The sequence below is a fragment of the Maniola hyperantus genome, chromosome Z (assembly GCF_902806685.2).
Source record: "Maniola hyperantus chromosome Z, iAphHyp1.2, whole genome shotgun sequence".
NCBI classification, from domain to species: domain Eukaryota; kingdom Metazoa; phylum Arthropoda; class Insecta; order Lepidoptera; family Nymphalidae; genus Maniola; species Maniola hyperantus.
Window position 1 is genome coordinate 11,125,442 of NC_048564.1, and position 27,508 is coordinate 11,152,949.

The following is a 27,508-nucleotide window of genomic DNA, read 5'->3' on the forward strand; positions in this document are numbered from 1 at the left end:
AATATCAATTTTCATACGTATAACTTGAAAAATTACAGATTTCAATACAAATAGCGTATCGTTTGGTTGCAGGGGTAATGCTGAAGGCATTGACTTCTTTCTTCACGAACATTAAGGAAGCCGATAATGAAGAATCGTGTAGCGAGGACTGACCTCGGCCAGCTTCCAAGTTTTACAATTTATTGAGCATATGTATAGAAATTTTAAATTTATTTATAAATTTCCCAAAATTTTACACGATATTAATGAAAGCGAAACAGTTAATGAACCCACTGGGTCCTATTATCCATACATGGCAATGCTCTGCCAAGATTTGCACCCATGCCCGATGCGGTTGCGGGAGAGCTGTTTCAGTTCTATACTCATGAGACCGCTTGTTTGTGCGGGAACCGCAGCCACCGCGGGTGCGACCATCGCAACCAACTTGGCGGTCGATAATCGCAAGATCGGTGGTTATTTATGGCTACAAAGTTGTTCAGTCAGTTCCCAGACGCCACGGACACACCGCAATAAGAAATTGATAGTGTAGTACCTGCCGCTGTCTAATATCCATAAGTGTAAAAAGAAGATCGATTGTTGCCTAACCTATTTGTTCTAGTGCTAAATGAAATAAAAAAATACTAATGGGTAGAAGGACATTGAGTCATTTTTTTTTTTAATAATGACATTAACTGTTTCGCTTTTGTAAGACAAATATAAAATGAAATATGTTTATGTTATTGACTTACTATGGACAGAAGACTGAGACAGCTCAGACTATGTTTAAATTTTTAACTACTATATTATAACGCGCCTTGCTTAGAAGAAGAAACGAAATTAAGACGATATTTTTTGTTTTTATGTAAAAGTTTCGTTAGCGCGAACTCACGGTTTGATTATGTTGTCTACGCTATACCTTATTTTGTTATAAGGAGCAACGTTAAGCAAATATTTATAGTAAGTCGATGGCTTAACAAAATCGAAAACTTGTTGGAATTGTAAAACTTAGGATTACGATTCCAAAATTTTTATTTTTATTCCAAAATAATAATTATATATAGCATGGACCATTTATGTCCAAATTAAATAATAATATATTAATTTTACATTTTAAACTGTTCCGTTGTCAATGTACATTATGATTTTACAGCCATCTTGCAGAAGTAAACCACTTAATGTATTTTTTATCTTTATTACTGATTTGATTAAAAACGAAACAACTAATCAAAATCATTAATCCATTTTTTTCTGTCAGTAATTTACAGAAAAAAAAGGATTGTGTTAAGTACTTGTTGGACTCATCGACATCAACTGGTTTGCTATTGTAAGACAAAAGTATCAAAACTGCTTATCCAAATTTATTTTATGCGTTTGATTCACTCGTTATCACCTTAAGGGGAGCCGATATTGTATCGAGGATTTGGACCACGTGATAATCAGTTTGAAAAGGTGTTAGATAATATGTAGATTGAAGTTTATGGGAGATCTCTGAAAATCTATCTGAAACTCAGATTCCCCGTGCACGGGAGGTAGGAAGGTTTCATACCAAGAAGGACATTAAAAACGTGATGTTCAGAACATTAACAATGGAATTCGATAGGCGCTTCTTTAGGGGGTCACACATTTGTGTCATATTCAACCTTTACGCAATGTATTAAAATTGAATATAACACATGTCGCCGGTGTTGGCCCCTAAAGAAGCCCCTATCTTGACTATGAATTCTGTCAAAAGCAAATCTAAAGAACAAAGTGTGGGTCTTCGCTAAATCAGATCGCTAAAGAGATTTGGACAATCTTTAATGCGATATTCAGAGGAATAAAAGATGATTTACATATATATATATAGTTATTCTCTATAATATAAGCATAAAAATAGATTTAAAATACCGGACATGGATTTTCTTAATTTTTACAGAAGACCAAATATTATTATTTATCCCCTCATTAATGAATGATCTCTTAAGGTTAGACTGCACTGGGTGGAAATGCACTGCAGCGGAGCGGCGCGACTACGACCTTGGAGTAGCTTAGTAACGCCTTGATGTATAACGCGTACAAAATGAGAACTCACTTGCTATTTTATGTGTTAACAGCTGTCATGACAAAAGAACGGTTCACTTATACAATATGGACTAAAATCGTACTTTTGGCAAAACAGTTGACACATAAAGTTAAAATGGCGAGTGAGATCTCATTTTGTACGCGTTACATCAAGGCGTGCCCGTGTGTGCCAACCGCCTATTTTATTTTCATACCTCTGTTAGTCATTCCACTTTCCAAATACGAATCCTCTCTTTTGTTGAAGTCTGTTCGCTCACTGATGCGTGGCGGTTGGTCACTAACACCGGAATTCATAGCCAAGATAGGAGCTTCTTTAGAGGACGATTCAGACGACATGTGTCATACAGAACCTTACTGCATTAGTATAAAGGTTGAATATGACAAGTCCGTTTAAATCGTAAACTAAAGAAACGCCTATCTTGACTATAAATTCCTGTGTACATCACTAAATGACTCGCGTGACGTCATCATAGGTATGAAAAAAGGATAAAATAGGCTTGGTTGGTTTTCATACAATTTAATGAACATGCGGAATCATGCTACCTATTCCAAGTCCGTGGGCGTGACATTAATTTCTGTATTAATTAAATAATTGTTTCAGAGGAAGGAGAATAGCTGAATTCACGTTCAGAGAAAAGTCTTTTTCAAAGGTTTAAAATTGATCCGAAAAGAATGTCTCAATATTAAAACAAATTCTATACAGTGTCGCGCCGCTTGCTACACCGCACGGCAACGGAACTGCGCAACACGGCAAGGTGCTTCAGATAATTTGGGATTTGGTAAAATATGTCGCGCAGTTCCGTTGCCGTGTATTACGTTCTGTCTCAGGCCGCGGATACACCTGTAAGTTTTACTCACGTAAGTAGGTTTCATGATTAACTCACGATTAAATTTACTATATAGATTTACCTTAGTTTTGTTGTCAATTAATTATGCAAGCTACTTACGTGAGTACAATTTACAGGTGTAATCGCGGCCTCATACAATTTGACACAAACACTATTTAGTCGCGCAGTGCCGCGCCACTCGACTGCGGTGCAGTCCGCCAGGTGCGGTCCAACCTTTATTCTGAGAATAACTTATATTCGCTCTGAATTTAGTTTTTGGAGTCGTCAGATTTAGCAAGGATTCACATTTTGTTCGTCAGATTTGCCTTTCAAATGTTATTATGATTTAACTCTCATATTACGATGAAATGAAAATAAATTGCGCTGAACCACACCCCGATTAGAACATCACGTTTTTAATGGCCTTTTTGGTGTAAAACCTTCCTCCCTCCCGTGCACGGGGAATCTGAGTTTCAGATAGATTTTCAGAGATCTCCCATCAACGCCAATCTACATAGCTAACACCTTTTCACCCTGATTATCACGTGGTCCAAATCTTCCATACAATAACGGCCAAAATCTTAAGGCTACGAGTAAATCAAATGCATAAAATAAAAATCAGGATACAATAATTATATTATTACTTATTTTATTTATATTTTTGACGATATAATGTTTTAAAACCCATCAATAAATATGCTAATAAAGCTATTACTTACGCACGTATGCATGAATTTATTTATTTAAATATTTTAAAACTGTATGTATTGTTCATAATAATAAAATTTCATTTTAAAGTATGTTTTAAAACTAATTTTATTAATTATACAAAAATTATTATTAATAATTATTGTTATTATGTTAATTTTACAATATAAAAACTAATTGAACAGTAGCTGATCTATTTTGTTTTAAATCGTGACAGCGCATTGCGCGCGCACCTCCCTAAGTCAGCTACTGTTATATATTTTAGTTTAAATAAAATTATATAAAGAAATATAATCTTTATTTATTGTATACCTTCTATTATTACGACCCTTATCTCTATCCACAGACCACAATCCCCCCCCCCCCCATCCCGAACATCATCAGATATCTTCAAAATCAAATGTTTTATTCAAAATAGGTACAGTTCTTGCAATTCACGAAGGCGAGTGGCTCATGCTTGTGTTTAAGTCGTATCGGTATAAGTGAGGTAAGTAAACTGAATGTGTGCGTTTGTGAGCGCTTGGTCCCGACTCATTGGTCCGACATGCACACTTACGCAATTAAATTTTCGGTTGTTGCATTTGTAAGATGATAATATAGTAAGTGATAATTTTTACGCGAATTTAAAACTAAAGCTACGAGGGTTCCCAACGCGCCCAGGTCTGAGAGGAGCCCACAACAAACCCAGCCGGCATTCTTATTTCTTTTTATTATCACCACTTTACAAAATCACTTAAACTTATTAGAACTATCACAAAGCCGTCAAGCAACTCATTCCCAAGCTTTCTTATCACTTAAATAATCCTTTACATTGTAATAGGATCTGTCAATAAATAGGTGGGTGGATGAGGAAGGCGGAGGATCGTGTGTGGTGGCGTGCTCTTGGGAAGGCCTATGTCCAGCAGTGGACGCAAATAGGCTGATTGATTGAGTGATTGAGGATGTGTCAATAAGTGTACGTTCTATGAAAAGTGTGAACTTGTTCAGAGACATCTCCAATATGTCCTCGTCCACTTGAGCCTCATTCAAATGAGACCTTGTTGAGAAGGGAGGCTGTTAGCCGGGGTTGATTCTTCAGTCCATCTTCCATTTTAGTATAAAAGTATGCCACTGTTGTCAGTTCCTTTTGCCTAACACGAACTGTGCCTACTTACTGCGACTCTACTCGCCAGATCCAAAGAATCGCTCAGGTGCGATAGGTGCAATTCTCATTTAGTCAAGTCACCTTTTTCGCAGTTAGTCCAATTCGCGGTTGGTGCGATTCTCGGATAGTCCAATTCGCATTCGCATTCACGATTCGCGCGCGACTTTGTTCACTTGAATTTTGGTTCTTAAAAATCCCGCTTGAAACGGATTTTCGGGAATAAAAACTTAACGCTGATAATTTTAACGTTATACTAACGCTATTATGTAGCGTTAAAATAATAAACAGCAAAGCGTTCGCCCGGGATTTTGAAAACCGAAATACAAGTGGACGAAGTCTCGCGCGAATAATGCTTTTTTGGACTATAGACTATCTGCGAATCAGACTATCCGTGAATATGACCAATCGCGATTTGGACCATCCGCGAATCTGACTAATTTAAGAGTAAGATTCGCAGAGACTTCATTAGACTTCAGAGTTATGAGCGTTTAAACACTTGCTTTATCGGTGAAGGAAAACATCGTGAGGAAATGTTCTCAAAGGTCTTTGAAATCTGTGTGTCTTTGAATTCCAAATCATTCTCATCCTGAGAAGTTTTTGCATTGGGGCCTCCGAATTAAGTAACTATAACGGAAATTTGCTCAATATTTTTATTTCATTAAAATCATGATTTGTAAATGTTAATACAGAAAGCAATTTCATATAGGTCCATAATATCTTTGAATTCATCGGTCAGTTTATCGACTTCTTTTTCCCAATACGGGCGCTTAGACTCCTCATCTTGAATTTGTATTTTAATTTGCTTCAACTCTGTAGAAAATAATAATCATCTATGCATGTATTAATATGTTTGCTTATAATTAGTATCAAGACAACAAAAAAATAAAGAACTTTTCACTAAGTTTTTATTCAGGTACCCACGACACAGGACTACCTAGTGTACCAGTTTTGAGGAAGTAAATTATTTCTTATGTTTTACAGTTTTTTTTTAATTTTTGTTAAAAATGCAAAAACCCCTATGACGATCATAAGGATTTTTGCATGTTTAAAAGCATGACATAAATAAAATTTTATTTCAGGTTATAGTGTAATTGGCTTTATGGCCGTTCTAATTAAATAATAAATAAATAATAATAATAATAATAAAGAAACTAAAACCACGTCAAGAGCTGGCTAATAATGAAACCAAAACGAGTCGAACTTTATCTACCTTAGAAGCCTTGGGTCTGCTGATTGTGAATAGATACTAGGCTACCAGGCTGGCTGCCAGGTAGGTATAAACTTTGTAACAACTAATCACTAATCCAACTCTTCAATGTCATGTTGCAAGAGTAGGTAAGTAGTTAGGTAAAGACTGTTATTGAGGATAATTTTTAATTCAATTATAAACTTTTAGAAGTTCTTACTTATGAATCGTCAAATGCATCTATTTTTGGTCAGTAATAAGGAAAATAGAACTTACCAGGGCCACTGTAGTTCATCGTGAGTCTTATAGCTTTTTAATTTTATTACTTGTTTTTTTTTAACAGATTGTAAAGAGAGCCGCAGGGAGTCTGATGGTGTTGGCGCAAGACCGTGGCGTGTGGAAATCCTATCCTAGAGAGTATCGAGCAGCTATAATATGAAATGCCAGCTGATCTCGACTTAGATCTGATTTCTTTCACGTATAAAGACGATCCTAAAATAAGTCACATTTCTTATCTACCTACATTTGAAGCCGTGGGAAGTAGAACCAACAAACTGTTTGCCTATCTTTTTCTCAATCTTTTTCAATCTCTTTACTCAATAAATTGATTTGAATTAATTAAAAATGTGTTTCGTTTTATACTAAGTACTAGCTGATGCCCGCGAATTTATCCGCGTGGATTAATATCCTATGTTACTCTCCGTCCTTTCAAATATAACTATCTATGCCAAAAATCAAGTCGATTGGTTGTTTAGTTAACAAACAAACACACGTTCGCATTTATAAATAAAAAATATTAAAAATTTACTGTTTTTTAATGAATGTGTTCCGTCATCTGAACATAGAGAATTAATTTAGCTGTAATATCGATATCCTTAAACTCGTTGTCCCAACCATATAGATGAGTGCACACAGTGACAAGATGACGCACGCACACATAAATAATTGACACGCATTTGGAGCTTAGTATCCATCCAGGTAATCATTCATCCAAGAGTAATATTGATTAGTCGTCATAGACGTCCACTGCTGCACATAAGTCTTGTAAGGACTTCCACACGCCACGATCTTGCAGTGCCTGAATCCAGCGGCTCCCTTCAACTCGATTGATGTCGCCTTCCAAACATCCCCCTTGATACCCCAATGTCATCAATCATTGATCTCCTCATTTCTGATTGGGTAGTAAAATATCAAGAGTAGGTACACACTTTCACAAACTCCGCAAGAGACAATGGTTAGGGCATCGTGCACATCGGCGGCGCTCACACGACCCGTGTACATAAATCTAGTCAGTCGGGGCATCAGTTCCAGAATATGACGCATGGGTACTTCCACTGCACGCCACTGCTGGATGCTCAGGGTTACTAGAAAAGATAAGAAAACTAATAAGGCCAAGCGCCGACAGTGGTTTATTTGTGAAGGACAATACGGAAAATTACTTCTAACAAATCAGACTACAGGTAGGTGTACCTATGCCTTATGTGGTGCAGTTTTTTTTATTATGACGGACAAAAAAGTAAGCCAAGCAAGGCCGTATCCAGGATATGATTTCGGAGAGGATTAGATAGGTATATAGTCACAACTTCAGAACGAACTAGATGTTTGGCATCTCCTATATGAGTAAAGGACTCACCGAGCGTGTCAGCATAGCGATAGCCAAGATGACGTATAAAACAGCTAAGATCAGAATCTTGTCGCTGAGAGACATGTATATCAATGCCAAGTTGCAGGTGTGCCTCGCGCAGAGGGATGCTGGGCGTCAGAAAACGCCGGACATTATCGTAATCTTGGATGCGATCTGTTGTGAAAATATCACCTATTAAGCCTTTTTAATAAAATATAGGTAGGTATAACCTAGTGCTAACTGCTAGTGATAGTCTAGTAAGATACAAATTACAATTTTGACCATCAGTAGGTAAGCGTAAAATTTTACCTAAATAATTTGAGTTTGAGTTTGCGGATGTAATCTAGTACCTAGTTAAAACGTCGCCCTTATATTCTGGATGTCGGGGATTCAATCCCGGGTACGCAACTCTTATCTTTTCGGAATTGGCGTATACCTTTATCAAACAGAATATCCAAATACATATTATCATGATCAACCCATCTACACTACACACTACAGAGCAAGGGTTTCCTCTCAGAGTGATTAAATATCACTTCCTTTAACCGTGATGGAAAACATTGGGAGGAAACCTGTATGCTTGAGAGTCGGAAGTCTGTCAATCCGCACTTGGCCAGCGTGGTAGACTATGAGCAAACCCCTTCTCACTCTTAGAGGAGACCCAAATACATATATCAAACTGAAACAATTTTTTTTTTTTTTTATAAAGAATATTAGCCTTATTAAATGACTGATATTCCCCTTTCCCTCCAATTAAGCGTCAAGCTTGTGCTAGGAGTAGGTACGACAATAGTGCAACGGGCGGGATTTGAACCGTCGACCTTTCGGTTTTCAGTCCACTCCTATACCGGTTGAGCTAATTAATTAATTACTAACAAAAAGCCATGAACAAATACAAATCAGGGCAGGCGATAGCAATGCGGCGCCATGCGGTGTCGGGGATGTCGTGCCCTCCCACGCCGAGCGCTGCGTCAGCCCGTCCCGGGATCTGGTCTTCACGGCAGATCAGCTGAATCATGAAAGCACACCGCATTACCGTGTTGTAGTCTGTTGTGAAGCGGCGATGGCCTAGTGGTTAAGACGTCCGACTTCTTTTCGGGAGGTCGAGGGTTCGATCCCGGGCACGCACCACAAATTTTTCGTAGTTATGTGCGTTTAAAAAAAACAAATATCACTTGCTTTAATGGTGAAGGAAAACATCGTGAGGAAACCAGCACGCAGAGTTCTCAAAGGTGTTTGAAGTCTGCCAATCCACCACTTCGCCAGCGTGGTAGACTATGACCAAAACCCTTCTCGATCTGAGAGGAGACCTGTGCTCTGTAGTGAACCGGCGATAGCTTGATCATGATGATGATGATGATGAGTGTGTTGGGACTCGTGACGTGACGTTTTACACTCAGCTCAGGTCAAACGTCGCGCCAGCCGAAATCCGCTAGTGCATGACTCGGACATGACAACGCAATAGCAATTTGCGGGAATTATATGTCTGACTAGTTTCGAACCCGTCCGGTATCCTTTTTCAAAGGACCTGTTCTCTGTCAGTTCATTACATACCTAACTTTATCAGTCATTAGAGTTTATTTACCTGTAAGCAGAAATGTGGTCTCCGTATGACTGGTAACAGATAGAGGAGAGCGTAGCCGCTGCCGTCGGCGATATACGCGTACTCTAGCGCGAGAACACGCAGGTTGCGTAGCTCGCCCAGGCAGCGGAGGAAACACTGCCGACTGTCCGGCCGAGCAATGTATTGTCCACTCCCTGATACAAATGGAACACAATAACATGGTCTCAGTATGACTGGTAGCAGAGAGAGGATAGCGTAGCCGCTGCCGTCGGTGTTGTACAGTTGTACATGTACTCTATCCCGAGAACTCGCAGGTTGTGTAGCTCGCCCAGGCAGCGGAGGAAACACTGCCGACTGTCCGGCCGAGTAATGTATTGTCCACTTCCTGATACAAATGGAACACAATAATATAGTCTTAGTATGACTGGTAGCAGAGAGAGGATAGCGTAGCCGCTGCCGTCGGCGATGTACGCGTACTCTATTCCGAGAACTCGCAGGTTGCGTAGCTCGCCGAGGCAGCGTAGGAAACACTGCCGACTGTCCGGCTGAGCAATGTATTGTCCACTTTCTGATACAAATGGAACACTATTATGTGGTCTCCGTATAACTGGTAGCAGAGAGAGGAGAGCGTAACCACTGCCGTCGGCGATGTAAGTACGCGTACTATATTCCGAGAACTCGCAGGTTGCGTAGCTCGCCCAGGCAGCGGACCAAAAACACTACCGGTTGTCCGGCAGATCAATGTGTTGTCCACTTCCTGATACAAATGGAATACTATAATGAATCACAATACATTTTTGCTGCTGTGATGTAGTGGGCTGTGGTGTGGTAGGTATGTGTGTGGTATGTGGTAAATGACTATCCAGGGCCGTAAAATAAATAATTAAAGACTTAGGTACAGCCTTTGAGGAGTCGTACCAGCTCGATGATAGGTACCTACCTATCATAATATTGTATTGTCATCAGAGTTGCTCATTCCTTTTTGTAATTATTAAACCTCTTATTGTAATTATTGTAAATATATCTAGTAATTAAATAAAATCAAAAATTTAGTTAGCAAAAAATTCGAGTTTTGTATAGATTTTCTTACATTAAATCTACTAATTGAAACAATAAAAACTTTTTTTGATTTAAAAACAAAAAAGAATTTATTGAAATCTAAGTAGGTACTTAGTTACAGAAGTAGAAAACTTTTTAGCTATGCTTTAATTAATAGCAGCATTCTCTTCAGCATTAGGTGTACTTGTATTGGAAGCATGGGGTAAAATTGTGGCATGGCGTAAAATTGTAGTTGCAGTAGAATTTTCAACGATCCTGTACTGAAAGTTGGGCAGATTTCTTCTCGCCTCGTCCACGGTCTCTCTCAATCGATTAGCACCGATAGATTGAGATATCATCGTCTCCTCGCGGCACACATTCACCAGCTCTGTCATTTGTTGCTCGTCCATTGGTGTGATAGCCGAAGAAGATTTCTCGATGTGATGTTTCAGTTCATTTTCGATGCGCAGAAGTTTCTCTTTGTTGGAATGAGTACGCCAGGGCCTCTTTGGATCGACGGCGTTCAGATTTAGATCAATTGCTTTTTTTGCACTAAAACAAGAATAATTTGATTAATAATAATTAGGTACAAGTGTATTTATCAACAAAATTAAAATTACATATACTTATTATTTTCTTATTACAATTTTGATAGTTACTACTTAATAAATATTTTATTATTTTTAAATACGAATAAATAATTTTGGAAATTACACAGGTCCAGTGACAAAATAACTAGCGGAATTCCGTTCGAATGTTTCGCATGCAAATGTTATATAGAGCGCATAAAACGCTGAGTCCAAGAATTTCGACGGAAGTTCTCTTCGGCATTTCATCACCTCAAATGTTGCACTTTAGATGCTTTTTCGAACGAATTTGATTCTATATTTATAATTTTTTTTTATAGTGTTTTTAGTGTATCCCTCCTTTGGGCTTCGCCTCAGTCGGGTAAAAAAAGTGAAGTGGGATCAAAGAAGTGAATAATTTTAAAGATACAGATTAATCGTCACACCAAAGAGGACTGCACGAAACCGTTAGCCCAGGGACCAGGGTTCATAAGTTTATGTATGATACATATTCGTATCCAAAGTGCGGTTAATCTAATATTTCAAAAAAATGCATTGCGATTACATTCCACACGAGTTTTTCTACAAGAAGTGTCTGTGGCCTAATCGTACCGTTTGCTCTCCATCAGAAGTTCCTTTAGCTTCCTCTCGTTTTCCTCCAGTACTTCTTTATCAGGCACATAAGGGTTTTCATGGTTATCAGCCTCCATCTCCTCAATACTTATATCACCATCGAATTTCTTATGAAACTCTCTAAGTAAGTCGTTGCATCGTTCGGATAATTTCACTTCCGGTACTTCCAATCCTTGTAATAACTTCGCTATTTTACATTTGTCTTCATCTGTTGCCATGTTTACAGAATAGCTTAGCCTTAGCTTAGTAAAAGGAGTTAGATACTCTTTGACAGTGTCAGGATAAATAATGGTCGCCAAGCAACCAAACTTTTTATAATGAATGTAAGATCTAGCGCGCACCACGGTGCGGTGAGTTGCATTTTAAAATCCGTTATTTTGAATTTAAATGTATTAAAATCCGGTGCGGAATTAATTCCGCAGTCCGCACGCTTCCATATAGTTCACAGATATTGCGGGGAAAAAACGCACGGAAATTTACCGTGGTGCGCGCTAGCCCTTTCGAAACCAAATAATTCAGCGCCACCTTTTAGATACTAATGGACGACCCGTTCGAAATCCAGACGTCCATTACTTAAATAGACTATCCTGCGGATCCTGTGGGTAGTGCAAGTATGCAAACTTACCGGTAATATAGCTATAGTTGATAAGGATAGGGTTCTCATTGGGCAACACGAACCGCCACAGGAACAAATATTTCAAAGTGTTAGCGGCGAAGCAGGCTAGCGTTTCAAGGAGCTGGATGCCTTCTAATCGCTTACAACATAGGTTTTCTAACGAGACCAGCTGCAAACTATCCTGAAAACTGTCCAAGCTTTATTTTTTAAAAAGCTTAACTGATGAGCTAGGGAAATTTTCAACGAGTATAAGGGTGCTTACATAAAGAAGCAGGTTTCCAGTACCAACAGGTCGGTGTAGGTCAGTACTGCTCGGTGCGGGTAAAACATAGCCGTTTATACGCATTACAGCTGTCTTTTTATATGAGAGCTCATAAGATAATATGGGGCTAATTTATCCGCACCGATCGGCACCGATCTGGACCGACCTGTCGGTACCGAAGACCTGGTTTTATATGCTAGCACCCTTTATAAAGCTTAAGACTCCAGTATAAAGTAAGGAAGAAAGAAAAAAATATTTTTCATAATAAACTTAAAAAATAAACTTCATTCGAGTGGATATAGGTTTTTAAAATCCCGTGGGAACTCTTTGATTTTCCCGGATAGAAAGTACTTAATAGGCTAGTTGACACTTTTTTTAAGTTGGTCTTAAATGGTTGATATTTGTCCTATTAGATCAAAAAAATTAACACTATATTTTTTTGCGCCCTAAAAACCGTAAAACTTTAATTTAAAAATATATTTTTCTTAGACAGGTGAAAACACTGTCGGCCATGTTTGGCCGATAGATTATCTGTGCTCTGACGTCATGCATTTGTAAACAACAGCATAACTTCCCAAAGTTTAATAAACATGACTTCTATACTAGTTTACATGGAAAATATAGTAATTATCGTTATTGTATCATCCGAGAATGTAAAAACGCATCGATAAAGACCACAGGAAAGTTGTGGATTAGAGTGCCCAGTGAAATAAATATACGTAACACGATCCTATATGACTAACGACTTCAACCCAAATTTATTTTTGCAAAGATCACTTCGTTGTAAGTCTTACTTAATAACTTATTCAATTTATAAAGAGAAAACGATAATTTTTTACGTTTACTATGAGTTTTTAGAAATATATAAAAACTAGCTTATGCTCGTGACTTCGCCCGCGTGGACTTCATAAATTTCAAACCCCCGTTTAACCCACTCAGGGGTGGAATTTCAAAAAATCCTTTCCTAGTGGATGGATTTACCTACAAAGAACACACCCACCAAATTTCATGTATCTAGGACCAGCTGGTTAGATGTTTAGGCTGTGCGTTGATATATAAGTTAGTCAGGACTTTAAATTTTATATATATAGATACTACGTTAGTCCCCGCGTGACATAGGGATGACATTTCTTTGTTTACATATTTAATGACGTCACATTATGGCTGACAGCGTTTTCTGCGTTTCAAATAAAAATAAAAACTGTATTTTTTTAAATTGGATTTATATATCCATCCTGCGTTTTTAATAATTGTTATTGATTGTTATTTCGTTGTCTTAAGCAAAATACTATAATAAATAATCATTTATTGGACGAAATTAGATATGAGTCAAGTAGCCTATTACGTAATTTCTAATACAATTCCGAAGAAAAAAAAATAGACTTTATAAGTACTTTGACGTAAGATTTTATACGTCTTTGTTACCTGTTATCTGCCAAACCCACCATAATCTAAACTACATACTCGCGGATTGTCCCTCCCTGTGTGGGACAATATGCAGAGATACTTTTACTTTAGGTACTTTAAAATCGCATCGTGTTGGGTTTATGCATCTACTAGGATCTTCATGTCTAAAGTATGAGTTACTCTGAAAGTCTAAACTTTGATATACTTACGTATAAGTTGCGAATAATGAAAGTTCGACGATTAGTATTAAAATTCTTATGTGGATAGGTACTTACCTAATAATACTATTCAGAATTTTTAGGAAAGACTTTCGTTTAGAATAGTGCAGTCGGTCGATGTTAATTAGCTGGTCCGATATGATTAGACGGTCCATTTGCGCTTGTTTAACTTCCATTTTCTGTTACATAAGAATTGTAAAACAAAAGTATGTCTAATTACTATTATTTTATAGATAACCTACTTCCTGACGCCCCACATCATCATCATCAACCGATAGACGTCAACTGCTGGACATAGGTCTCTTGTAGGGACTTCCACACGCCACGGTCTTGCGCCGCCTGGATCCAGCGGCTCCCTGCGACTCGTCTGATGTCGTCCGTCTACCTAGTGGTGGGTCTTCCAACGCTGCGTCTTCCGGTGCGAGGTCGCCATTCCAGCACCTTGGGACCCCAACGTCTATCGATTGTACGAACTGTGTGCCCTGCCCACTGCCACTTCAGCTTCGCAACCCGTTGAGCTATGTCGGTTACTCTAGTTCTCCTACGGATCTCCTCATTTCTGATTTGATCTCGTAGAGAAACTCCAAACATTCACTTTTAAGTAGTAACAAATTTAAATTTACCTTCAATGTGAGTTCAATTGATCTATGCAGTTCTTTTATATAAAGAGCAGGTGGCAACTTAAGTGCTGTATTGGCTTTCCACAAATAACTGCCGAGAAGCGAGGGCATCCGGAGGTTGGGGTATTGATAAGTGAACAGAACTTGTTCGCAATGAAGGTCTCCGAGATGATACCGCTGCACATCATGAATGGACCAATATCGACTGTCGGTAGATCTGAAAATACATTACTTACCTATTTTTGGAGTAAATAAAATAGTAAAAAAATGGCCAAGTGCGAGTTGAACTCACACAAGAAGGGTTCCGTACCATCGTTTAGAAATAATACCTACATACTTGTTAATTTTTTCAAATTTTCATGACAGTCATTTTGAGTTTTTTATTATTTGTTGTTATAGCGGCAATAGAAATACGCATTCTGTGAAAATTTCAACTCTCCACCAGATTCAGGAACTGTTGCCGGTCAAATAAAATTTAAGGTATCAAGCATATACTAATCCATTGATCCCAACCCCTCCATCCTGATGTATATATCCTGTATAGGACCTCAGTACCTCAATACATCGTCATCGACTAGCAACCCATCATTGCTTTCAACGTAGTGCAGCCATATGTGCTGATTCCGAGTCCAATCACCTATCGCTAGTGGGCCGCGACTCGAACGATATTTGCAGGGAGTATAGGACCTCAGTACCTCAATACATCGTCATCGACTAGCAACCCATCATTGCTTTCAACGTAGTGCAGCCATATGTGCGGATTCCGAGTCCAATCACCTATCGCTAGTGGGCTGCGACTTGGACGATATTTGCAGGGAGTATAGGACCTCAGTACCTCAATACATCGTCATCGACTAGCAACCCATCATTGCTTTCAACGTAGTGCAGCCATATGTGCGGATTCCGAGTCCAATCACCTATCGCTAGTGGGCCGCGACTTGTACGATATTTGCGGGGAGATAACGACCATTTCACGTCCTCCAATTGGCCAATAATTTTGATACAGGTGCAATCGTCTAAAAAGTTCAAATTATGAAATAACAGTGATATTTTTACATTATTATTTACTAACCACCCGCTCCGGCTTCGCACGGGTGGCTTATTACAATTTCCCTATGGATCTATATAGCTTATGTCACTTATGAATTATAACTTTCTACTGGTGAAAGAATTTTCGGAATCGGTTCTGTAGTTCCGAGATTACCCCCCACAAACAAACTTACAAACTTAACCTCTTTATAACATTAGTATATTTTAGATAACAAGACTAGACCCAGTATCTCCCTATACATCCAAATTCGTTGTAATCGGTTAAACGGGTGGGCCGTGAAAAGCTGGCAGGCAGACAGACAGACACACTTTCGCATTTATAGTATTGTATGGAAGTATTAGGTGGTACATATTATATAAAATATTGAAACAATTAGCGCTTGTTACTTTTTAGGGTTCCGTACCTCAAAAGGAAAAACGGAACCCTTATTGGATCACTTTGTTGTCTGTCTGTCTGTCCGTCCGTCTGCCTGTCAAGAAACCTACGGGGTACTTCCCGTTGAAATCTGAAAACCGTGAATTTAGGGTTAGATCACACAAAAAAAATTAAATTGTGGTCATGAACTAATAATTAGTATTTTCAACTTACGAAGTGAGTGACTATATCAAGTGGGGTATCATATGAAAGGTCTTCACCTGTAAATTCTAAAACAGATTTTTATTTATTTTTATGCATCATAGTTTTTGAATTATCGTGCAAAATGTTGAAAAAATACGACTGTAGTACGGAACCCTCATTACGCGAGCCTGACTCGCACTTGGCCGGTTTTTTTTTTCGTGTTAGTTTTTAAGTAGGTAATAAGTACCTAGTGACATGATAATATAACTCGAATGATTATTATTTACCTTCACCTTCCATGTGGAAATTTTACACCGTTTCTTTTTTATTAAATTTACCTAATTAAATTCATAATAAGCTGAGATAATAAGTAGGTATATGAAAATATTTATAGTATGATGATTTCATTGATGCCACAGATGACAGATCTGTGCCACAGATTGATGCTATTTTTGAAATTGTCAACGCGTGCCAATTTCGGTACAAATAACCGTAAGGTCCGTAAAAAATGACTACTCACGCGCCATTTTAGCTCTATGGGTCAACAGTCATGCCTGATAGTTACATTTTTGTTCCGTTTGCCGTGGAGACAATGAGGCCATGGAGTCTTAGTGCTAAAAATGTTTTTACGAGACATTTCACCGCGATCAATGGCCTCATCTCATGACAGAAGGGCTGGCTCATTTTTTGCGCAACGGATCAGCCTGGCTGTCCACCGAGGAAATGCAGCCAGTATTCTTGGCACCATTCCACACGGGCATGATTTGTGTAGTAATTAGATAAGGCTATCTTTAAGTTTTATTGTAATACTAGATGATTCCCACGACTTCGTCCGCGTGGACTTAGGTATTTAAAAATCCCGTGGGAACTTCTTGATTTTCCGGGATAAAAAGTAGCCTATATCCTTCCCCAGGATGCATGCGATCGCTATATCAAGATTCGTCAAAATCGGTTGAACAGATGGGCCGTGATAGGCTAGCAGACAGACGGACAGACACACTCGCATTTATAATATTAGTATGGAAGTATGGATTTTCAAAATACGGTTCACCTTTAAAATAAGGATTAAAATCGTACTTTTGACATAAAGTTTGACACAAAAAGTTAAAACTGCGTGTGAGGAGTCATATTTTACGAGTATTATACTCATATAGTTACATTAGCTTTTAAAGTAGGTCGAAGAGGAAATATTTAGGGAATCAGAAAATAAAAAGATACAAGCTACTTGGCATTTCAGTATATTTGAAAAAATATACAAAGAGTAATTATAATAGGTAATTATTTTCATCTGTACAATTTAAACATTTAAGGATACTAATAAATGCATTACATAAAAGTGATTAAATTATTCTCAAACGTAAATAGCTGTATGTATAGAATAGATGCCGAAACAGAGAAAACGTAACCCGTATCTAAGTTTAGTAATATCCTTAAGTCTAGGACAAGTATTAGTATATACAAAGTTAACGAATATTTATTTAGGTTTTATTTTATTTTAAAGTCTCATGTAAAGACTTGGGGCACGACATTTATATATTATGGGCACACGAGTAGATATATAGATCTGTTAGGCTAACATGCGCACCACGAGAAAATTTTGTCTACGCATTTACTCGTCTTATTTGTATGAAGAAACACGAGATAATGCGTGAGGGGAAGCTTCATACTAGCGGCTGGCTGTAGGTTCACTCACTCTAGCGCAGCTCCCGCACACCACGACGTGTCACGGACGCTCCGTTTGCCGCCAAACTGGGCGCACGGAGCGACGGTGGCACGTCGTGGTGTGCGTGAGCTAGTGTGAAGCTTCCCCTCTGGTCTATAATATCTACTCGTGTGTTATGGGTTCAATGGTGCTAATTCGATTCTACACAATCTTTGAATCACTCTAAACTAAATTGACTAGTCTAACGGCCCAAATTAATAAATAATAAATTTTATCTGTAATATGTCGAAAGATTACTAGTAACGTTGTTATTTATGAAAAACTAGATGATGCCAGCGACTTCGTCTCGTGTGGATTTAGATTTTCTAAAAATCCCGTGGGAACTCTTTAATTTTCCGGGTTAAAAAGTAGCCTATGTCCTTCCCCGGGATGTATGCTAGCTCGGTACCAAATTTCATCAAAATCGGTTGAACTTTTGGGCCGTGAACAGCTAGCAGACATACAGACAGACACAGTTTCACATGTATAATATTAGGATGGATAGTGTGGTTTTTTTTTAAATTATCGACAGAATACGAATAAATTGCTTATTTTATTAATTTCGTCCGTAAAAGTTTCTTTTCCAGAGGAACATTGTGAAAGAGAGCACTATTTTGAAACACGTCAATTAAGTTCAGTAAAGAAATTGTGTACGAATTGAATTAGCAGTCTTACTTTTAAGCCTAGGATGAATCGTGGTCTAAAGTGATGCCCTTTTTTAGCGTATCGGTTAAACCATATTCATACTATAGAGCAAGGATTATCCGTGGATTAAATATTTATCAACAAAACAGTCTAGCTATACCTATATCAGTACAGGTGTAAGCCAAGGGTTGTGATGCGACAGAACGTAATCTGAGTCATACTCTCCACTCCTATCTTCGTGTCAATTGTATTTGTGATGTAATACATTTCAGCGCAGTTAAGTCTGCAGCTTCAATAAAAACTAGTCTATACCATACAAACACCATTCTTGAGAAACCTCGGACATTCATTTTAAGGCGGTGCACAAATTACTAATCCACCATTCATTTTTAAACTAGTTAATCTTATTTTTAAAACATACAAGAAGACAGCGATACACTTTTTTTTGTTTCTATTAACTGTCTAAAGTGCGGTTATGATGCGTAGAAAATGACTTCTCACGCATCATTTTAACTTTATGTGTCAATTATCATGTCAAAAGTACGATTTTGGTCCTTATTTTGAAGGTGAACCGAACCGTACTTTTGACATGGCAGTTGACACATAGAGTAAAAATGGCGCGTGAAAAGTCATTTTGTACGACTATACTCACTACGAGATATGGAAATTAATACGTCATGGTGGCCCATAGAGATAAACAATTATAATGCGTAAAAAATCGCGCTCCATTTTAACTGTATGTTTCAAATTTCATGTCAAAAGTACGATTTTAGTCCTTTTTTAAAGGTGAACTGTACTTTTGACATGACAGTTGACCCATATATAATGGTGCGTGAAAAGTCATTTCGTACGGACCATATCTAACAATAGTATTATTTTATTGGTCATATTTAGAGGCCGCCTCTTGTCAGCATCAGCATATGCGGTAGAAGATTGTCAAATGAATTTGACAAGACTTGCCGCCATCCTCGACCCATGCATCATGAACTAGTTAAAAACATTGTATTGATTGTAATTGTAAGCATTGTTAGTTTATAATATACCTATCAGTGAGATTGTAAACTGTCGAAAGATGTCAACGGACAGTAATATCATAGTATAATCACTATAGCTCCAAAGTAATATATAAGTCAATGTCCAAAGTGCGATATTTTACGTTTCTCAGAAAAAGTTATTAAGTAGGTTAACATTATAATTGGCACCGATTCCGTTGTCTTTCTTTAAACTAAATTTAGAGTATGTGCATCCTTTTCTTTTTAACAATGCTAAAGTTAAATTAATGTATTGTGTGTGTTCCTAATAAATAAAATAAAAATAAAACATGAACTTTACATTTAAAGACTCTAAATTTTAGTGCACACTACAAATTTAAACAGTAGGCTCGCAGTCGCGACTATGTGCTAAAATCACGGGTTTGCCATCTAAAAATAAAATTTAAAACTGTCAAACTGCGTCTGTCCTTTTCATATTACATTAGTAAGAAGAGTATGCGAATACTCTAAAATTAGGTTGTGCTCAGAATCAGTACCATTATCGGTATCCTCTCGGTAAAGTTGTACGCGAAGATAAATCATCATCAAATTTATAAATAATACAAAAGTTTTCGTGGTCTAGCAGTAACATAATCATTATATTATCATAGATTTGTCTGTTGATAATAATTTATCTTTCTATATTTAAATTACTTAAATATTATGCATTAAATTATAAACTTAAGTATCATAAACTAACGATGCATATAAAATATCCGGTGACATACAATTACAATTTACTCCAAATTTATCTTTATTTAACTTTGAAATCAAAATTACAAATAGGTAGGTACATGTATTCTCTAAAAGGACCCGGAACATGTTTTGGACGCAAATTTATTGTCAAAGTCGGTTTAATTTTCAGTCTTACTAGCTGAGTGTGATTTGGATGGATTTTCTAGATCAATATCTCAAGTACCTACATAATTTATACTAAGTATATGGAATCCTGCTTTTTTATCCTGCATATTAAAGCAACCACATCAAAAGACAATTTGACATTATACTAGATAAATTCTGCTAATTTATTCAGTCTGGCGGTTTATTTATAATCCTTAAATCATTGATAAAATGCGTAAATAAAACAATGGCTTTAATACAAAGGGAATACTTACCTATCGAGAACTAGATACAGTCAAATGATACAATCTCTGATATTTTTTTCTGATTAAGTACTTAGGTACGAGTTTAAAAAATTTAAAAAGTACGCGTTAAAAAGTTTTGTAGGTAAGTAATATTATGTAGGTAGATAAGTAAGATTGTAAAATAAATTGACCGAAAAATAAATGAGTTTCAATATAAATCCAATTAAACCTGCATTAATACGTCCGCCTTCTAATCGTAGGTCGCGGGATCGATCCCGAGCAGGCACCTCTAACTTTTCGGAGTTATGTGCGTTTTAATTAATTAATTATCACTTGCTTTAACGGTGAAGGAAAACATCGTGAGGAAACCTGCATGCCTGAGAGTTCTCCATAATGTTCTCAAAGTTGTGTGAAGTCTACCGATCCGCACATGGCCAGCGTGGTAGACTATGGCCAAAACCCTTCTCACTCTGAGACCCGTGCTCTGTAGTGAGCCGGCGATGGGTTGATAGTGATGATGATGAAATCTGCAGATAGAATAATTTAAGATAAAGATAATCTTTAAACAACTGTCTGTATAATGCCTAAAAAATTCTCTAGACGATAAGCGCATATTTCGGGTCTCTGCAAAAATTACAAAGTCTACAAATAAAAACTAACTTCACATTTTCATAATTGAGTCCAAATTTCCTATTTTTCATTTAAATTTTAATCCATAAGCCAATTCAAATTCATCAAAAGTAACTCCTGCTTATAAAAGTACAAACACTATAAAATTATTCGAATATAGGTCTAAACAAGAAGGACGGCTTCTTTCAAAGTGTTTTGGTGGGAAATAAATAACAATGGTTTCATTCTTCGTTTTATATTATTGCGTCCAAGTTATTATAGGTCAAAAGGGAGTTCCAAATTTTTTAGATCTCATAGTAATTATATTGGTCAATATCACAGCCCACAAAAAATGGAGTGAGATCAAAAATATTGGAGATCGCACACCTGTGCGCGTCTGTGATTCAATGTAGTATGTCAGTTTATATCCTTCTACTATCAATTATATCCTTTCTTACAGCCGTACTCAGAGTCGCTTAATCGTAACTTAAGTTTAGTTAAAACGAGACAGAGCTATATCTCTCACATAAATCTGTCTCGTTTTAACTTTTTAAGTAACGATTAGCGACTCTGAGTACGGCTAGTAATGTATAATCGCAGCGCAACCAGCAAAGTATGAACGAAAAAGTGGAATACTTTAAAAATAATCTACTAGGCTGTTTAGTGCACGCAAACGCACTTCGTAAGGGTGGTTTGCACTTCCGTTTTTGTGCGCATTCTACGCTCGTATGCCCATACTATACAATATATACTAACCCTATCTTAAGTAATAAAAATTATATAGTAATACTAGCGACCCACCCCGGCTTCACATGGTTGCAACGTAGATACTAATGTGGTGTCATTGCCTCGGAAACTCTCAAATGAGAGGATTTTTTCCGACCTAATTCACATTACTTCAATTTCTCTAGGGATCTCTAATTTTTTGAGAATTAAACTATAGCTCCTCCTAAACCTTCCTCTTGAATCACTCTATCTATTGGTGAAAACCGCATTAAAATACATACATACAGACGCGGGAAGCGACTTTATTTTATACTATGTAGAGATGTAATAATTTTTACTGCCTGTATGCCTCAACAGTGTTGTATTTCTAATTTCTAATAAATCATAAATCTAACCGCCGTACTCAGAGCCGCTAATCGTTACTTGAGTTAAAACGAGACAGATTTATGTGAGAGGTATATATAGCTCTGTCTCGTTTTAACTAAACTTAAGTAACGATTAAGCGACTCTGAGTACGGCCGTAAAGCAATTTTATCTAAATACAATGGCTATAGATATTCCTTGACACATAATTGTATTTGTTGTACTTAGGTACCTACCTAACTGAACCTTTTCGTTTTTGTTATTATGTAAGTACCTAGGTACCTAGTTTTTATAAAATTCTGAGATCTAGGAAATTAAGACGTAAAAGGTACCAATTCAATTTTTATATTAGACAGTAGGTATTCTCTTATTTTAATTGTTTTCAGTTATGAAAACAATATAAAGTAAGATATAGTTATATGGCACATATTAGGAATATTGTATCGTACCAATTAATGAATGAACATCTAAGTACAAAACCATGTAACCTGGCTAACAATGCAGTATTTTCTTATTTTGTTTTCATTCAATCAATTATTGATATCGTTGTTCGTTGGCGATATGTTCAAAATAATTCGTTTATTAAGAATATGTATGAGTTTAAATTCTACCGTCATCAACGCTTTAATTAATGAGTCAATCAATCATCGGCTTGACGAGGCCTAATAAAAAGTTTTTTTTTACAAAAAGCCATCTCTTTTATTTTTAGTTATGGCGGTAATTAGAAACATAATATAAAATTAACAAATCTCTAGTATCCGACCGAGCCACTTCGGCTTCAGCCCGTTTTGGCTGAAGGTGAAGTTTTCTATCAAGCGCCGAAATTGAACTGATTGTGATTGTTATTATTAAATTAAGGCGCCTTCAAATTTGGCGCAAAAATCCCGCGCGGAGTCAGCGCGACTGACGCGCTGCTTTGTGAATCCATATAATTTCGTTCGATGAACTAATCCGCAGCCGCTGCAGTCGCGCGTTTATTTCGCGTTTTTATTTTTATGGATTTACAAAGGTTTTTATTTATAAGGCGCCCTTACTTTTTAGGTAAAAATTGACATTATTTTGAAGTGTACCCCCTGTTTCCACTTGTTTGTCGGGCCCGGATTTAAATCGGATGTCCCAGTGGCAGAACATTTTATATGAAGCTATTCACACTTGTCGGACGATTTTGTGTCAAAATGTACTGCCACTGGGACATCAAGCGACAAACGACAAGTGGGAACGGAGGGTTATTATTTACGACAAGTTTAACAAGACAACAGTCAACATAAACTCCAACATAACCTTATTTGATTCACTTTAAGTCAATCTTCTGGTTTCTTAAGGCTATTAAATCCTTCGGCCAGAAATTGACCGTCGATCAGACATTATAGAGAGAGTCAGCCCGTGCCAGACCTTCGTTATATTATAAAAGCTGAAAGTTTCTCTGCGTAACTTTAACAATTTATTAAACTTTAGGGTTGTCAGGCAGAGGAGGATGCCATGATGCTAAGTGTCTGGCAATGCGTGACGTGATTTGTAATAGGTACTATTCAGAAGAAAATATAAAAAAATCACATTTATACTTTGACGTAAGATTTTTGCATCTTTATTACCTGTTATCTCCCAAATCTACTATAATCCAAACAAACATTTCGCCCCGTGTTGGAGACAATACACAGAGAAACTTTCAGCGTTTTTAAAATAAAGAAGGACTGGCGCGTGCTGGCTCTTAGTCCATTATAAAATTCAAATTTTGCTTTATTCTTCATCGTCAAACATCACATTTATGTAAGTTTCCAAATTTAAAGAGGTGTGGCATGTACTGTGGCATGTTATCTTTTTACTTATCAATCAATAATAATCAGTGTAATTTAACAAAATACAATTACTTAGAGACATTTTGGTTTGAACTAGACCAGCAAATTTAATTTACATATTATATACCACTTCATAATAGCACCGCCATACAATTTACCTCAAACTTATTCCAACCCTACCTAACACCTTTGAATTTACCTACCATTGGTCACATTTTCACACATTACTGAGAACTGCGTTCCGTTCTTTAAGATATAAATGAAACTGGTCTTAAAGTTCATACCGACAGACCATATGCAAATTAGCTACATTAGGGATCCGTTGAAATTTTCATCACTAAATAAAATCACTACATTTATGCAATTATGAACAGTAAATTGCTACTACAATACACATAGCATGTACATTGGTATAAAATACGAAAGTTCACTAATTTAATCGCTCGCGGTTCACCTTTCGTCACTCTATCACAACACATAGTTCGTCGTGGAGTTCAACGGTTTGAATTACGCGCATTGCACATTCGACAGGCGAGTCCACACAACGCGAGCGATATGTTCAGGCGGTCTCAAGCGGTCGGTTGGACCGCGGAAGGATGAGCAGGCAGTGAGGAATGCGGAGGACCGGCAAGTCCGGGGTGCGTTGTTAAGTGAGTAGAGTCGCTTCGTCGAGGTGGCGCTGGGGGTGGCCGTTTCTTTATAGGTTTTGGCTCCTCGCGCCTCGGTGGGGCCTCTCTTCCAAAAACGTTCTCGTAAAAGGGATCTTCTACTCCGGATCCGCTTCCGTAATGCTCCTGAACCCACATGGATACACTTGTTTCCTTATAATCGTCCGACAGCGGATATTCTCTAAAACCCAGTACTTCGTGCGGCGTTGTTGCCGGTTCCAGTTTACATTTCTGTGCTACCTGCCACTTCTTCCGCATCACTCTCTGCAGATCCTTAAGGAAGTCTTTAGGTGGGTTGCTGTTTGAATCAGCGAGTTTTTTCGGGGATGACAGACGCGTACTTTCATTTCGCTTCGGCGGTGGTGGTTTCCGTGGTGATGGTGGAGCGTCTGTTAAATTAAAGGTGATTTTCTTGTTTTTCTTGTCTGAACAAGTCGGGAGATCATCTGCAAAGTTGACTTTTTTCATGGAGCTAGATCGTTCTTTCGCAGGTTCCGTCACTTTCTTCTGTATAGAGGGGCTGCCGTTGCTGAGTTTTTTGGTCTGCAACTCGACGAGGCAAGCGCCGTATGCAACGTTTTGCTGTCCATAAATGCTTTTATCCGATTGCAGAGAGGATGTTTTGGAAGTATCGGAATGGACGCTGTCTAGAGATGGTTGTCTCGGGAACGAACGGCTCGGGTCTGCTATGCGGATGCTATTTCTCTGTCCAGCTCGAGAAGCTTGTTCTATTTGTTGTGCTGTTAATTGACTAACGATGTCTTGCACACGTCCAGTGTGGGCTTCCATTGCATGCTCTGGAGGAGGCGGTGGAAGACTGAGTTGAGATCCGCAAATGTCTTCGATAGGGTCGAGAGGCGGTGGAGGAGGAGGTAACGAGTCGAGACTTAGAGTAGAGCTAAACATACCGTCTGGAACATCATCTGTTGGCGGAGGGGGCAGTGGCAGATCCTCGACAGCTACTTCTTGCACTTGTTGCGTCTTGTCATAGATCGTATATCCGTAGAGAGAAGATGCGGTGTCAACACTTGCTCTGTAGGGGTCTCGTGCGATAGTCTCATAATGGCCATAAGTCGGAGAGGTCTGTTCGTTACGACTCGGGCTGCTGGAAGTCATGCTGCCGGTGCTATAGATGGGCGTGTCTGACGTTTCTGTGGAAGATAAACCCTTATTGAACTGACAAACTGTGGCGCCTCTTCCCAATCTTTTGTTCACCAAAATTTAAACAAATTGATAACGTCTAAAACAGAAAAAGAATCAGAGCACAAAGTTGACTTTAGTGTGTGGTGTAATTTTTATGTAATAACTACCTGTAGCTGTTGAGTGGTGTCGTTTGAGAGTCGAGTCGTCGCGCGATCGTGATCGCCTCGTCAGCGTCCCGGAGTCACCGGGGTCCGTGTCACCTTCATTTTCCACCATTTCTTTTAGCTGTCGCGTCATCCATGTCAGAGGGATGTTGGGTTTCATTGAGGGTTTACGTTTTATTGTACCTGTATCAAAATATCTCAATATTATATTATATTATAAAAAAGAAAAAGCTGGCTGACTAACTAGCTGACTAATCTATAAACGTGCAGCCCAAACGAACTGATCGGGCTTAAATTTGGCTGCAGAAAGCTCTATTATGATATCACATCCACTAAAAAAGGGTTTTTGTAAATTTAACCCCTAAGGGGATGAAATAAGGGTTTCAAATTTCAAAGTCTGCGCGGGCGAAGTCTCTTGCATAAGCTATTACAAGACTTTACACAAACATTCAATTTATCAAGGAATAGGTTAAAGCTCGATATCAATTTAGATAGCCCTAACACAAAGAATTTCAATAGTTTGAAAATCTATTCGATTAAAAAAACGTTTCTCATTCTGTTTCTACTAACCCATGGGAAATTCGCAGTCAAACGCACTTTCGGACGCAGTCCCGCCATCGGAGAGGCAACCACTTGAACTCGACGACGAAGCACGTGAGTGTCTATCGGTACAAGTATAACTTAGTTAATTATTTTGTTATTAAATAATATTATAATCATAATAATGACACAATAAAAATATTTTTGCAGCCAGCTCTATGTTAAACGACAATTAGCAAGCCAATGCGCAACTTCTAATTCTAGCCAAGTTCTAGCAGTGTGCAATTTTTAAAATAATTTCAGGCTCTAGTGTAGTTTTTCTAGTTAACATGCGTAAATCTGTCATTTAGTAAGGAGGGCACTAGAACCTGGCTCAGATAATTTACCGATCGATTTACAATAAAAATTATTGTTGTAAATCAATCAGTAATACAAAATATAATATACGAAAAATCGTTGTTTTCAAAATGAATTGATTACTATAAAGAGCTGGATAACCAATGCAAACTTTAGAAATCGATGGAGAGGAGAGATCTTTGGGCCACACCTGTCATTTGGAGTCAGACCCGGTTTCCACCTAAGCCGAAGAGACCAATGAGATTCTTAAAAGATGACGTGACAATTTTTTCACGTCATTTATTAAGAATCTGATTGGTTAACTGAACACATATCCTCTCCGCTTAGGTAGAAACCGGCACTTGAAGGGATGTAGTGCCATTGGTAATGATACAATAAAAACGCAGGTATAAAGTAAATAACATGCATTCCGTTCGTATATGTAAATATTTTATTCAATAATTATTTTAATTCATTCGCATTAGCTAAACATGAATAACTTTAACATGAATTCGCCGCCTTGCTTAAGAGAACTTATCTTATTTTATATATATAAAATCACACTATTATAAATATTTAAACAAAGTATAATTGTAAATTATAATTCATACCTATATATAAGTATTCTAATGTTATTC

General features: G+C 37.7%; 3 protein-coding genes across 18 annotated transcripts in view; 1 reads left to right on the forward strand and 2 right to left on the reverse strand.

Annotated features, from left to right (window-relative positions):
* LOC117995322 (eukaryotic translation initiation factor 4 gamma 3-like) overlaps positions 1-3,884 on the forward strand; it is a 63,381-nt gene extending 59,497 nt beyond the window's left edge. For all 12 annotated transcript variants that reach the window (XM_069509134.1, XM_069509124.1, XM_069509123.1 and 9 more), the window contains one exon: positions 73-3,884. In XM_069509134.1, coding sequence (XP_069365235.1) covers positions 73-152 — 80 coding nt within the window. In that variant the 3' untranslated portion in view covers positions 153-3,884. The remainder of the gene's footprint in view (positions 1-72) is intronic.
* Positions 3,885-5,345: 1,461 nt separating this feature from the next.
* The window catches only part of pico, a 129,589-nt gene continuing 107,426 nt past the window's right edge, over positions 5,346-27,508 (reverse strand). For 4 of the 5 annotated variants that reach the window (XM_069509138.1, XM_069509137.1, XM_034983314.2 and 1 more), the window contains 3 exons: positions 26,565-26,656; positions 25,998-26,177; positions 17,285-25,838 (listed from right to left, as the gene is read on the reverse strand). In XM_069509138.1, coding sequence (XP_069365239.1) covers positions 24,589-25,838; positions 25,998-26,177; positions 26,565-26,656 — 1,522 coding nt within the window. In that variant the 3' untranslated portion in view covers positions 17,285-24,588. Of the gene's footprint in view, positions 5,530-7,113; positions 7,270-7,538; positions 7,704-8,405; positions 8,539-9,114; positions 9,288-11,955; positions 12,135-13,890; positions 14,013-14,456; positions 14,671-15,288; positions 15,470-17,284; positions 25,839-25,997; positions 26,178-26,564; positions 26,657-27,508 lie in introns of those variants that run through there. The other variant, XM_034983312.2, reaches the window with a different exon arrangement.
* On the reverse strand, positions 10,266-11,583 carry LOC138404592 (uncharacterized). The gene is made up of 2 exons (XM_069509154.1): positions 11,310-11,583; positions 10,266-10,683 (listed from the first exon to the last, which is right to left on the reverse strand). Exons 1-2 carry the CDS (start codon positions 11,546-11,548, stop codon positions 10,299-10,301), a joined length of 624 nt encoding a protein of 207 aa, XP_069365255.1. The 5' UTR covers positions 11,549-11,583; the 3' UTR covers positions 10,266-10,298.